The sequence below is a fragment of the Narcine bancroftii genome, chromosome 4, assembly GCF_036971445.1.
Source record: "Narcine bancroftii isolate sNarBan1 chromosome 4, sNarBan1.hap1, whole genome shotgun sequence".
In the NCBI taxonomy this organism is placed as follows: domain Eukaryota; kingdom Metazoa; phylum Chordata; class Chondrichthyes; order Torpediniformes; family Narcinidae; genus Narcine; species Narcine bancroftii.
Window position 1 is genome coordinate 117684492 of NC_091472.1, and position 14498 is coordinate 117698989.

The 14498-nt window shown below is 39.1% G+C and overlaps 1 protein-coding gene across 20 annotated transcripts in view; it reads left to right on the plus strand.

Annotated features, from left to right (window-relative positions):
* Positions 1-14498, plus strand: part of fbrsl1 (fibrosin-like 1) — an 898034-nt gene that overhangs the window by 737529 nt on the left and 146007 nt on the right. For all 20 annotated transcript variants that reach the window (XM_069932521.1, XM_069932525.1, XM_069932524.1 and 17 more), the window contains one exon: positions 13484-13532. In XM_069932521.1, coding sequence (XP_069788622.1) covers positions 13484-13532 — 49 coding nt within the window. The remainder of the gene's footprint in view (positions 1-13483; positions 13533-14498) is intronic.

Below are 14498 nucleotides of genomic sequence, written 5' to 3' on the forward strand. Positions count from 1 at the left end.
ATTTTTCTCTGCAAATATCATCCTCCTTAAACCCAGCTCTGCATTCAAAAGTAGTAATTTTGATTCTGCATATGTTTCTTGTTCATTTTTAAATTTTCAATTAAGTGTTTCCAAACTGCTGATTGCAAATCTCTTAGAAATGAATGTGGTGTATGCAGTGAAGTATTATCTGATGATAAACCTCAAGCACCATGCAGTAAAACCTTTCTAAATATTTGGCAGTTGTGGGATGGCAAAAAAATAATTATTGATAAAGGTTAATTTGATCTGCAATTATACCTTATCCACTTAGTTTAAATGGCATTATATGAACTCTGCCATAACAAAACATGCTCCCAAGTTAAAAGACATTTTTGTTTAACATGGTAATATTTTCCATCAATATTTTTGTATAAAGTTTGGTGTCTGCTAATTTTAGGATACCTGCCTATAGCCCATTTCCAAGCCTTCAGCCATGACATTAAAAATGTTGTAGAGTTTATTATGCATGGCCTGTATATCTGTGAGAATTATTAAATTTAGGACCCACTTTTTGGAAATGGAATAAAACTACTTACATGATTTTATTCTTGTGCAACCAGAGTAATAACAAATTCAAAATGACATTGAAGAAAGTTCATTAAGATTCTCTATTATTTTGTCTCACAATGAGAAGCAGAAGCCAGTGGAGTTATTTGGTATGGAATGGAAACTTCATTGCAACTCCTACATGCTGATCAGTTTGCCTTTCAGAGATTCTGTAATCCCATTTGCCTGCATTTAGCCCACATTTCTCTTAAAAATTTATAATTGTATCTGCCCAAATGTGTTTTAATTGTACTTCTCTCTGCCATATCTTCTGGTGACTTGTTCCATGTATCCATATGGGTGAAAATGTTTCCCCTCCAGATTTTCTTTAATCTTTCCCTCTTGCCTTAAACCTCACTGCCCTCTAGTTTTAGACTTCCTTTCTGTGGGAAAAATTCTCTCTCTCCTATTAATCCCTTTCCCTTTATAATTTTATGAACCCCGCTCAGATCATGTCTTTTTTTTTTGGTAATTCTTTATTTATCGGGCTATGAACCATATCATCCAATATATTTACAGATGCAGCTCTTTAAATATTCACAGTGACATTTTTTCTTTTTTCACCATCCCTCCCTTCCCCCTTCCCACTCCCCTCCAAAAACAGTAAATATTGAACATATAAAATACAATGAAACAATATCTTTATACAAAAGGAATACAAACAAAAGAGACGTATCATCTACTTATACACATTAAATCTGATCGTGTTTATCTTCCTATCATTTTAGGTGGTGGTGGACCGAGGCCTGCTCTTTCTGTTATGTTCCATATATGGTTCCCAGGTTTTTTTCAAACATTGTAACTTTGTCTTTTAAATTATATGTGATTTTTTTTTTCCCAATGGGATACTTGGTTATATATTCCATTAATGTTTATAGTCATATAATCCAATGTGGCCATCTTGTATCTTTATTTTCACTTCTTTTCCTCATCTTCACCACCTCCATCCCCTTTTTTTCCATTACTGTTTTTTAAGTTTTCCTTTTTAATCTCAATATATGTCAGTGCACTTAAGACATGAAATACCCCAACAATACCCACGAGCAATAACCCTTTAACCCCAAATGAGCCTCCCCTCCTTAGATTGCCCTTGTCCCTTGACGGCAACCACACTCCCCTTTCCATTCGGTTTGCGAACTTACTCGCAAGCGTCAACCAATTTCGCAGTGACCATTATTTAGCCCCCCCTCCTCCCCCCCAAGAACACTATTTTCCTATACATATAACAAAGCTCTTTTTTTCCACTTCTCTTATCCATCTTTAAATCTTTATACATTACCTTTACTTTATATTTTTGTATATTTTCTTGCCAGTCTTCCTTCTTGTTGCTCCTTCTCCTCCTCTCTTCTCCTGTCCTGCAAATGTTCAGCAAATTCTTGTGCTTTCTTTGGGTCCGAGAACAGTCTATTCCGTTCCCAAGGAATAAATACTTTGAGTCCTGCTGGATGTCTTAATATAAACTTATAACCTTTCTTCCATAAGATTGAGTTCCTTCCTCTTCTTTAAAAGTTCGAAGCTTGTGTTCGGGTAAAAAATATTTTTTGTCCCTTATATTCCAACTTCTCTAACTTTCTTTCTTGCCTGCTCCAGTATGTTCTCTCTTGTATATCTTAGAAGTTTTACCAATATGGATCTCGGTTTTGATGTGGTGGCGGTTTCGGTACTAGTGCTCTATGCGCCCTTTCGATTTCTATTTCTTCATGTGAATCTGTCATTCCCAACCCCTTCGGGATCATTCCTTTTGTAAACTTCTTCATATCTGACCCTTCTTTGCCTTCTTTCAGGCCCACTATTTTTATGTTGTTTGCCTACTGTAGTTTTCCAATACGTCAATTTTTTTGTGACAGTAAATCTTGTGTCTCTAATTTTTTTCGCTCTCTTCCAACTTCCCTCTTAAATCATTTATCTCCATTTCTACAGCAGCTTCTCGTTCCTCCACATTTTCTACTCTTTTCCCTATTTCAGTCATGACCAACTCTAAGCTTTGCATTCTTGTCTTCAGCTCTTTTCATTTTTCTTTTGATTGAACTAAATTCTAATGATAGCCATTCTTTTAATGACCTCATTTGTTCTTCAAAAAAGGCTTTATTTAAATTTTGTCCTTCTATTTTACCTTGTTCTTTCCTTTGAAATTCTTGGTCTTCTTCCTCTTCTTCTGTGTCTATCTATGTCTGTGTCATCTTCTTCTCTTTGTATCTGTGTATCTTCACCTTCTCTGGTGAGCTGCTTCTGTATCCTTGCTGGGCCTCCCGCTGCAGGTCAACCCGCTACTGGGCCCCCAGCCGCAGGCCGTCCCCCTGCCGGTTGCCCAGTTGCCGGTCATCTTCTTCCCGCCCTTCATTCTCTTTCTCACACTCTTCTTTCTTGTTTGATTCCCCCAGCTGAATGCCCCGATACTGGGCGTCTCGCAGCTGGCCGCTCCGCAGCTGGCCGCTCCGCAGCTGGCCGCTCCGCGGCTGGCCGCTCCGCGGCTGGCCGCTCCGCGGCTGAGTCCCCCTCCCGCCAGCATTAACTTTTACTTCCACACTGTGCATGCACAGTTGCGCACCTCTTTTTGGCTCTGACGCCGGTCAGGAGGACACTGCTCCTCTGGGGACTCACCAACATCGGAGATCTGTGGCTCCTCTCCACGGTGGCTCTCTGCTCCAACGTGCAGGTAAGGCCTTCTTCTCCAGTGATTTCCCTTTTCTCTGTTATTCTTACTTTTTTAGGTGGCATCTTCTGTCTCTTCTCTGTAACTTTCTCTCTCTTCCTATATTTTATGTTTATTGAGCTCTGTTTTTTCAAACTTTCTTTTATCTGGAGAGGGCTGGTTCCACTCGACCAACCACTACTCCATCTCGTGACTCCTCCGAATCTCACCATATCCAATTGTTCCTCTTAACTTAAGCCTTCAAATCCAGGCAACATCCTTGTGAATCTTTTCTGCACCCTCTATCTTCGTCACATTCCCAATTCATTAAGGTTATGGCTGATCCAATCTTTACCACACTTTGTAAACTTTATAAGTTTAAGAGAAATAGGTGCAGGTGATACAGAAGTAGATGGAGCAGCAATTAGTGTTGAGCAAACAGGGAGTCTCCAGAAAGACTTAGATTAGGGAATGGACAGAGAAGTGCCAATGAAATACATCACAAAGTGTACAGTCATGCACTTTAGTAGAAGAAATAAATGGGCAAACATTTCTAAATGGGGAGAAAATTAAAAATTCCCAGATGCAAAGGGACCTGGAAGTCCTCGTGCAAGATTGCCTGAAGGTAAACTTATAGATTGAGTCAGTGGTGAAGAATGTGAATTGCAAAGCAGAGCAGGGATGTGATGTTAAGGCTTTATAGGTCACTGGTGAGATCTCACTTGGTGTGCCTTAATGATTATTGGCCAGTAGCACTTACATCAACAGTGATGAAGTGTTTTGAAAGGCTGGTGTTGAAGTATAGCAGCTCCTGTCTGAGGATTGACATGGATACGTTCCAGTTTGTCTATTGTAGTGCAGATCTATGCCAAAGCTCTGGGAACCTGGACAGTCAAGTTGCATTCATCAGGATGCTCTTTATCGACTACAGTTCCATATTTATCACCATCCCCTCAAAACTGATCAGCAAGATCCAAGACCTGGTACACAGCACCCCAGTGTCTAATTGAATCATGGATTTCCTCACCTCCAGACCACAATCAGTGAGGATTGGTAAGAACATCTCCACGGTCTCCATCAGTACCAGAGCACTACAGGCTGCGTTCTTTGTGCCTCTCCCGCCCCCCCCCCCCCCCCCCCGCTCTACTCACTTCACACCTACGACTGTGTGGCTCGGTTCAGTAATAACACTCTCTAAATTTGCTGACAATACTACAGTAGAGGATTGTATGAGTTATCATACAGGAAGGAGATTAAAAACGTGGCTGAATGGTGCACCAACAACAACCTTGCACTGAATGTCACCAAAACTAAGGATCTGAATATTGACTTCAGAAGCCAGAGGTATACAATCCAGTCTTGTGGCAGCTATATCTCTTTCCTGATGGCATCAGTGAGAACAGAGCACGTGGTGTGGATCCTTGATGATTATTACTGCTCTCTGATGGCAGCATCCTCTTTAGGTGTTCTCAGTGATGGGTTTTGCACTCAGGGGTATTGGTGTCCCCATACCAGTGATGTAGCCGGTCATCACTCTTTCCACCACACATCTATAGACATTTGCCAGGGTTTACAATGTCATACCAAACCTCAGCAAACTCCTGAGGAAGTAGAAATGATGCCATTTGTGTGTTGGGTCCAGGAAAGGTCCTCCAAGATAGTGTCTTGGTGAGCAAATTTTCCTCTCGCCTTTGATCGTTGGAATTTAGGAGAATGAGGGGGGGATCTCACTAAAACATTTTGAATGTTGAAAGGCTTGGGCAGAGTAGGTGTAGAAAAGTTGTTTCCCATGGTGGGAGAATCTAAGACAAGAGGGCACAACTGCAAGATTGAAGGGTGGCCACTGAGAACAGAGATGCTAAAGAATTTCTTTAGCCTAAGGATGATCATGGAATATTACTGCATGTTTCAAGTTTAACCTCTGGTGAATGTGCGCAACCTTTCTTCTGTGGCCATTCTGACTTCGAAACCCAGTTTGGTTTGTTCATTGTTACTGAGTTAAGCTCTCGATAAGGGAGTTTGTACATTCTCCCCATGTCCCCTTAGACTTCCTCCCACATTAATGTATTACAATCGTACATATTTTTTAATTGGTTACATGGCTGTACTTGGACAGAGCTCTTGTGGACTGGAAGGCCTGAATTTAAAAAACAATTAAAAATCTTAAAAGTGTTGAACAGTTGTGTTAGTGTATTCACTGGACAATCTGCAGTGATTCAAGAATTCAGGAGTATCAAGCAGTAGTGGCACCTCCCTTGACAGAGTGAAACCATTTTAATTGTCACCCATTATGCCAAACTTTCATGACCTTATGTTTTACCAGTATGATAGAAATGTTAAAACATAACTAGAAAGTTGACTTGTTGTCATATTTATTGGGGAAAATATTGTTTTGGATGAAATAAAGTCAAGCTTTTACAAAGTAGTGGAGAATTGCAAGAGTATCATTTGTGGTGTTTGGAGCTTATGAGGCCAGTTTTTCAAAATTTTAATTTGGACATACAGCATGGTAACAATTACACCCTGTTAACCTATAACCCCTTTACGTTTTGAAGGATAGGAGGAAACCGAAGCACCCGGAGAAAACCCACACAGACATGGGGAGAACATACAAGCTCCTCAGTGCCAGCTTTGAACCTGTATTGATGGCACTGTCAAAGCATTGCACCAATCACTGCACTGTCTACCCTGTGTGTGTATTAATATAAAATGAGTTTAATACTTGAAGAATTTAGGGTGAAAGCAGTTGATGAGATGTGAAGCTTGAAGATTATTATTGTTTAATTGAACATATTGCATTAGTTCAGTTAGTATATTTGAAGATTGTCAGCTTTGTGCATGGTTTAAAAAAATTGGAAAATAACATGTTTGGATGATAAATATAAGAGTAAGAACATAAATAGAATCGAGTGTAGGCTAGTTGGCCCTTCTTTGTCATTCATCAAGGTCATGGCTGATCTGGCTCAGTGCCATTTCTTTACAATATTCCCTGCTTCACTTTTACAAGTCCATTTTCAATGAACTCACTGAGTCTACATTGAGAAATTTCTTCTCATCTCAGTCCTGAGTTGCCCACCACTTTTTAGAATGTTGCCCCTGGTTTTGCACTGTTATTCAGCCTTTTAAAGTCTAACAACTTTTTGGGCTACAATGAAATATCCTTTTCAAGACCAGAGATTACTGACTACTCAACCATTCTTTGTATGCCAAACCTCTATGACAAGTATGTTTCTTTTTTGACTGAGATTAATGTTGTAAAAAATATTCCAGGAATGGCTTCACCAAGGTCCCTACATAATAGCAGGATAACATTTTCATCTTTTATTCAAATCTGCTTGAGGGAAAAAAATGACTTCTTACATTAGGTCTTCCTAATCATTTGTTGCACCTGCATGTTGGCTTTTGTGACTTGTGTATGAGGATACTTTAGTCCCTTCAGCATTAATCTACTTATTTTATAGAAAACACTTTTCTGTCGTACACTAAAGTGGATCAGTTCACATTTTTCCATTTTATATTATATTTCATCTGCCATATTCTTACCTATTCAGTCAACTAGTCTACATACCCACGAAGGCTCTATACATGCTCTTCCCTGCTCACAATCCCACCAAGTCTGCATCATCTACAAGACTTGAAAATGTGACATTTGGTTGCTTAAACCAAATTGCTGATATGAAATGGAAGGTTTAATCATCAGGAAGAGCACTGACCATTGAAGTAGTAAGAATTCAGGCAGAAATATAACTTGGTTGTAACAGCTTGTTAAAAAGGGAAGTCCTTGATTTGTGTGAGAGATAGAGAGTTGTGGCCACAGCCTGCTGTCAGGTTATGCTGACATTGGTCTCTATCCATTTTGGCATGCAGCCAGTGCATGAGATGAGCCTTGTTTACACTGGCACAGTATCTAGCGATATGTAGATCAAACGTGTGGCATTTCTGATGATTATTCTTTGATCTGTTTTGGATTTGGATCAACCCTCTTTAACACAGTCAAATATTTCCATCCCAGACTTGCTAAATTGATAAATTTCTACAAGAGATTTTGAGTACTGAAAGTATGTCTGTTTTTATTTTTCTACAGGACATGAATGTCATTGACAATGCCTGCATGAAGTGAGAATGCGGGTCTAGAATTACACAGACTAGAACAAATAAGATTAGTAGATTTCCTTCCTTGAAGGACATTGATGAAGCAGGCCTGCAATTTTATGGTTATGCTATAATTCGATATCAAATTTTTAAAAATTCTTGAATTTAAATTTCCATCTGCCATGGTGGCTCGTGATTCAGGATCAGTGGTCCAATAGCTTTACCACCATTGTGCCCTGTATTGTAACCATACAATATGTCCGTTGAAACTTGTTCTTTTTTTAATTGAGAGAAAAATAGGTAATTTAAATAAATTTACATCATTTTATTTTAAATTTTCAGCTTCTGCAAATTAGCTGGTTAATTTTGATTTCATCTGTTTGATCAAAATTAATAAATACTGTTCAATAAGGATTGCAGTTTGTTCACGATTCTGTCCCTCTCATTTGTGCCTCTTTTCCTTAGTTGCCCGCCCCAGCATCCTGCCCTTCTTTTCCGAATGGCTTTATCTTTTTCTCCCCGTCCCTGCTTTCTAACACTTTTTGTCTGTCTTTTACTACTTCTTTCTCTTTTGTCTGGATAATCATTCCAAAGACCAGCAGCATTTGAAGCAGTAAACCACCAGGCAGGCATTCGCTGATGAATCAGTTCTGTACTGCCCTGATAGGGCGTTAATTTGTAAAGTTAATAGACAGGCAGCCATGATAAGCTGCACCAGCTGCTGGTGAAGCAAGAAGGGAGGGGGATGGGTCTGATTTGACACCAACTGGCAACAGACTAATATTTTGGTTGTAAGCGAAAAATGCTCATCGTAAAAGTGTTTAATGTGTTTATAACATAAAAGGCAGTGGAACATGTGTTACAATTTGGAACTAGTTCAAGTGTTGGAAAGGGAGGAGGCGTATTAGTGATAAAATGTTGCCGTGACTGCAAAATGACATATGTGTACAGTGCTGTCTCCAGCCAGCGTAATTTTAGTCCTTTCTCGCCAAGCCTTCCCTTCTGTGCTGTTACACTGATATGCAGGCACCTTGCATAGAGAGCAATTCTAGTTATGACACTGGCAAGAGCCTGAGGCATTTTGTATTGCAGCCAATTTTAAAATTTATATGGCAATTTGGTATCTGAATTGAAATGAGGGAAACCAGATCCTTGTATCAGTTTTAGTTTCTAGCAGAGTGTAAAGGAAGGCATTGAATGAAGTGATAGAAATTGGCTGCTGCAGGAAGCAAGAGTATCAGGAGATAAAGCAGACACTCCTGGGGGAGTTTTTAAACTGCACAGAGAATTCATGCTCAACTCCTTTTTGCTTAGGATGTTTCTACAACTGTTTTACCCAGCATAGCTTGGGGGGAGGGGTGGGGGGGGAGTTTTGACCTCAAGAGCTTTTAATGCCCTTTCCTTAGGGGAGCTTTATTGAGCTTGGAGGAAAGTGATTCATAAAGCGTAGCTAATGGAGGGAATAGGGAAGGAAAACTTTGCAGCTGATGACTCTCCAGAGGGTGTGAGGCTTGAGGCTAATATGTGGACACGCTCAGAGGTCAGGTTTCCTGTAGCTTTTTAGACAGGGTTTCCATTTCCGGAAGGTACAGATATTGTAGTAAACATTTATAAATATGGCACACTCAGCAAATATGACCCATTGGTACTACAGGCAGTGCAGCAAAAGAGAAGTGATTTGCCTGCTTTCAAAAATGGGCTTTTGCAGTAAATCTACAATGCTGCTCACTATACATTAATTTTATAGGTGGATGGAATAGAAGTTAAACCTACATTTTTCCAATCTGTACCGGGTCAAGATGATGTATTAAAACACAGTAAATTTAGGAACACTTCTCAGCGAATTAGCCACCATTGTTTCTGTAAATTAATCAAGCATTTAGATGAATCCAATGTGTTCAAAAAATAAATGGTTTTGCCTTTAAAATTTTATGTACTTAAGGGAATATACATCATGGTTATGAATGTGCAACAAACAAAATTCACAGGAGTCAATTGTATACCAAAATAAAATATTTGGTACACTGGTAATCTGGCTCATAATCCATTCAAACAGCCATATTAAAAGTTTTTTTTGCAATTCTGATGAATACTTTGTGGGGCTGGGTTTTCATTTAATACCTATAAATGGAAAGTACAACAGTTCACATCATGGGTGAGCATTTTCTCAGGAGGTGGGGTGATCTTATTTATTTTTACAGGCTAGCTGCCTCAATCATAGGGCTGCTGGATATTCAAGGCAGTCCCAACTCAGGTGATGCAATCTGCTCCTTTCATCAAACATTTTTATTGTGAGTGTGTCAACAAGTGAGGCTTTCGTTCAGAGAGGTCGAGAACCGTTGAAATAACAGATAAATGCAAGTAATTCCAAGTCCAAATAATAAATCATTTAGAGCAAAGGTAAAACTTTTATCAGAGATAAATGAGATTACGCCCTTAAAATCCCTCCCTTGTACATGCCATGAGAGTGAGTATTCCCACCTTTAAATCTATTTTAGTAATGATTGCTTGGAACTGATGCCTGATGAAATCCACTCAATGGTTATGACTTCATTGCTGGAAGTTAAGTGTCCTGTTTTGAATACAAGTCTTTAAGTAAAAAGAAACACAATGTTTTTTACTGTTTTAAAAAAAGGGGGTTATGCAATTTACTTATGAAACTTCAGTGTGTTATTGTCTTAATCTGCAAGTTTTCCTTGTGCTTGGCCTTTTATGTTCCTGGAGACATTGTCACAGAAAACAGGTGCTCACACAGACACACAGAGAGCTTTGGGTGAATTAAGTAGTATTTTGTTGAATTAAGCAGTATTTTGTTGATATGATTTCCGTCCCTGCTTCTGTCTTTACTTCCCCACCTTTACCCGCTGTTGTTGCTTTTTTGTAATACACGTGCATTACTGTCTTGATCAAAGAGGGATGGATGGATTTTCATCCCATCAACCCAAAAAGTTCTAAAGGATTTCAAGGCAGACATCATCTTCATACTGTGCAGTTCTGGTCTTTCTAGAAAGGAAACCTCTTACCAAAGAGGAAGTGGAATGTGGAGATTTGCCAGACTGATTCCTGGGAGGACAGAATTATTGTATGAGAGATTAGATAGACTTGTTTTGTATTCAATAGTGTCTAAATCAATGGAGTTTAGAGGAAATATCATTGAAATGTGTAAAATTCTGATGAGCCTGGACAGATTGGAAGCAGGATGATGCCTCCGTTGGCAGAACTTGGGTGTCCAGAACTGTCTTGGTCCTAACATATGGATAAAACATTTAGGACTGGATGAGAAATTTATTTACTGGTGAATAGAGAATGTCAAGCTTGCTACCACAGAAGGATGGCAAATCACTGAATATCATTGAGAACAGAGTAGATAGATTTTGACTCAAAAGTAGTCAAGAAGAGTGACTAAGTGAGTTAGGATCAATCATGATTGTGTTTAATGCCACAGGAATTGTCTACACCAATACCTGTAAGAATTTTTAAATACTTGAAGTTATCTCTTATGTAGTATCGGAGATAAAATAAATAACTGTTAGTTATATTTCAAATTCATTGTTCCATGCCGCCATCTTCTCCACACTCATTGCTGCCCAAATCGTGTGTACCAATCTGTTTACAAGTGCCATGTGGGTAGTTCATGTCTGTAGTCTTCAATTTTCAAGACCTCTTGCTACCTTTTGCAGTTGATTTTGTTGCCTACTGTTAAAATTCCTGAATTGGAGGTGAGAATGAATGTTGTGGTAAATTATATTCTGGAATACTGATATAAAATGGGAGAAAATTTTAGACCAGTTGTATCATACTTTTAACATTTCTGCTTTTGTTGCTTTTCAAACCCTGGGATATATAACTACAATCCCAGGAGAACATCCCTCAAACCATTTAAGCATATTGGAATTACTTAGTTCTCTGTGGTAATTGTACTTTGCACTGCCAGCTGCTACTGCAAAAGGTTTATCTCAGAAGTTGGTTACCAACATTGCTCTGCTGGATCAGAGTAGAAAACATTGTCTTTGGGGCCTGATAATAGCACTAAGCAGCATTTTGATGTACTGCTCTTGAATAATTGAGCAATTATGTAAATATTTAACTGAAGATTTTTAAAACTTCTGTGCGGTTTGTGGAATAATAGAGATGAAGAAAGTTCAGACAATTTATAGTTTAAAGACCATTTGACCCCAGATTTAATATCTAACCATTAGCCATTTGTTAAAAATATCCAAATGACATAGAAATGCTGATATTTTTAAGATTCAAGATTCAATTTTATTGTCATTGAAATAAAACAGTGTCATATACATGAAATTGCTCTTGCCATCGACAGAAATGACCTGTTCCACCTCTTACAGTCTGAGAAACAGAAGCAAAGGAGAGTCGTTTCCCCGCCACCCCGAGTCACCGAGTGTCTGTAGATTCACCTCCAGCGCTTCTGCAGCTACGCAGTCCAGTCCAAACCATTTGCAATCTGAGGTTCAGATCTGAACCTCCAACACGGTCAGGAACCCCTCAGCGCCTTCAGCACCCCCTTGCATCCCAGTTCCAATACCTGGTATACCTTCAGCCAGTTTTGAGCCAGTCTGCAGCTGTCCGCAGCCTGACACGAGTCTCCCAATGGCAGCCTCCAGCCTCCGTGGGTTTCACGAGTCAACAGAAACCCGTTGCATGTGTGGTTCATTCAGCCGCAGACCCTCCGCTGTAGTCACGTTCCTGTGGGTTATCAACTCTGCTTCTCCTTTTTAGTTGAGGGATGGTCTCCCCATTTTCTGGTGCCCTGCGCCAGTCCTCTGCTCCCCTGAGTCTGCAATCCCCCGTGGCTGCGACTGATCGTGGGTGTCGCTATCTTGGGCTCAGACCCTGCAGTTGCGGGATTTTGAATAAAACTACTGTCGGCTCATTCAAACCCTGTGTGAAGCTGACGTCAGATGACTGGGCAGTTGGACTCTGTGAGTCCACACCCAGCAGCAACTCTACCATTAGAGTGGCTCCGATAGTGCCGTCATTTTCTCCTTCCGAGATTTTGTAGGCATTGTCATTCTCTGCTTCATATATTGTTACCTCTTTTATAGACATTGAATGCTCAGATGATATTGGTATTGATTCGTTTTTTTTTTAAAGTGATCTTTGCAGTCCAAAATTCACTTTCTGGGAATCTTGGGTTTAGCGCCACACTTTAAAATTAACTGTTGATGAAGAGAGACTAAAACGAGTTTGATTTTATACCAAAATTAGAGGCCAGGAATTTTGCCATTTTTAAATAGCAATTAATCCTTTTTTTTCTCTACCTCCTCTCTTCAGCATTAAGCAAATAATGTGTAGCTGTTTATATTAGCCGAGTTGCTTGAGAATCTGGCAACCACAGATGGTTTTCATTGAAAATCAATTTTAAGTACAAAAGGCTTACTGAGCTTGACAAGTCAGTTTTAGGACTGGTGGGAAGTCTTGGCATGTGAAACTTGAAGGAAGTTCAATCGCTTTGCGCCAAGGGGTGACTAGATCAAAGTGATGGGGTTAATTGATGAAATGGCACTCTTAAAGTAAGTCATGTCTGAAGGGATCAAAGAAATTTGTTGGAACGTTGTTGGCTGCTGAATCTGTTCCATCTAGGCATGCTGCATGCAGTTGATCGTGGTTCTTCCATTTAAAAAGAAATGTACAAAAGTTGTTTCTACATTATCTGAGATCTGTCAAATATAAATTAGAGTTTTCTGAAAAAGTTCATGTGAAAATTCACAAAGTGAATACAAATTGTATACCCTGCAGTGTAAAAAGATTGTAGTTGTATTGCATTTTGCTCGTGTTTGATGGCTTGAAGGGTGCTTTCTCCTCAATGGTTTGTCTACATTGTTCGAAGACGTATTTGTCAAAAAGCTGGTGCTTGCATTGAGCTAGATTCTGTCCTGACCATATTTTCTCTATTCTTATGTAATGAAAATCATTTTTGTTTCAAGATTCCATTTTTTTTTGGCTTTTGCCCAGTTGTTTCTTCACCAAGAATTGGATTGGCAGGTTGTTCATTTTCCATTTACACCAGACAAATAAGTATATTGGTTTTGTGTATTTTAAAAATATTATTTCATTATAATTTTGTGTGCTTTAATGGCAAAATGCTTCCCTCTGCTGGTGGTGTTTAAGAATTACAATGAAAACAAAATTTGAATTTTAAGATCTCTTAACATGTATTTTATTTTTCCACAGGCATCAGATGTAGGCTCAGAGAAACTCTTTTCACCTGCAGCAAGTAAAGGTATGTTTATGTTCCCTTTCACAACGCAATTTCTTTTCTTACAATTTCTCAAATTCATTCAATGAATTGAAGTCTCAAGTGTTAGCATTTTGTATATCATTATAGTTTTGTTTTTAGTTTGCGTTGAGATTTAACCCACTGAACTCACCAAAAAGATACTTAAAATCAGCAAGGGAAGTAGCAAATTTTCTGGTGTATCTCAAAGTTGATCAGATAAACCTTGGCTAATTTCTCAAATGATTCATGTCTTTATAAATCTTGAGTATAAAGTTATGATTATTATTTTTGATCAAAATCAGAGAACAGCTCGAGATTGTGGTTCATAACGTAATTTGGCTTATCTTGGTGTACATGTGTGTTTTATAACATGACCATTATCATGATCTATTGGCTTTACTTTTTTTTCCATCAACTCTATTGTTTCAAATGTTGGAGTATTTGCAATATTTCACTCATGAAGTTAAGAATCACTCTCATGTTTTAATATTTTAAAAGCAAAAGAAATCTTTAGTATTTGAAATGTTCAGATCTTGGAATGCTTTAAACTCAAAAAAATTATGAACCCTCTAGGTCTTTTCACATAGCCGGGAAACCTCCAATGAACTGGTGGTGTAAAAAGAATGTTGGCCCAGGAAAATTACTCGGGTCCGCAGCCCTTAGATAAGGCTGCGGACCCGAGTAATTTTCCTGGGCCACCCTCTCCCTGCAGACTGAATCAGCAAATGCCGAGCAGGGGCAGCATTGTGACATCAGCGCTTGCATGCAGAGTCATTGTGTTGTCATTAAACTTGTCAACCTCAATTTACCTGCAATTCATTCTGCTATTTGTTCATTGCTCTATGTTTTCGCTCTTTCTCGCTCCCTTTCACTTTTTTGCGTGCGCGCTCTCGCTCCCATCTGATAGGACTTCCTGTGTGTGTGTAATACCTCACACTCGTCATCGCTGGGGGCAGGAGCCCCTCCTAA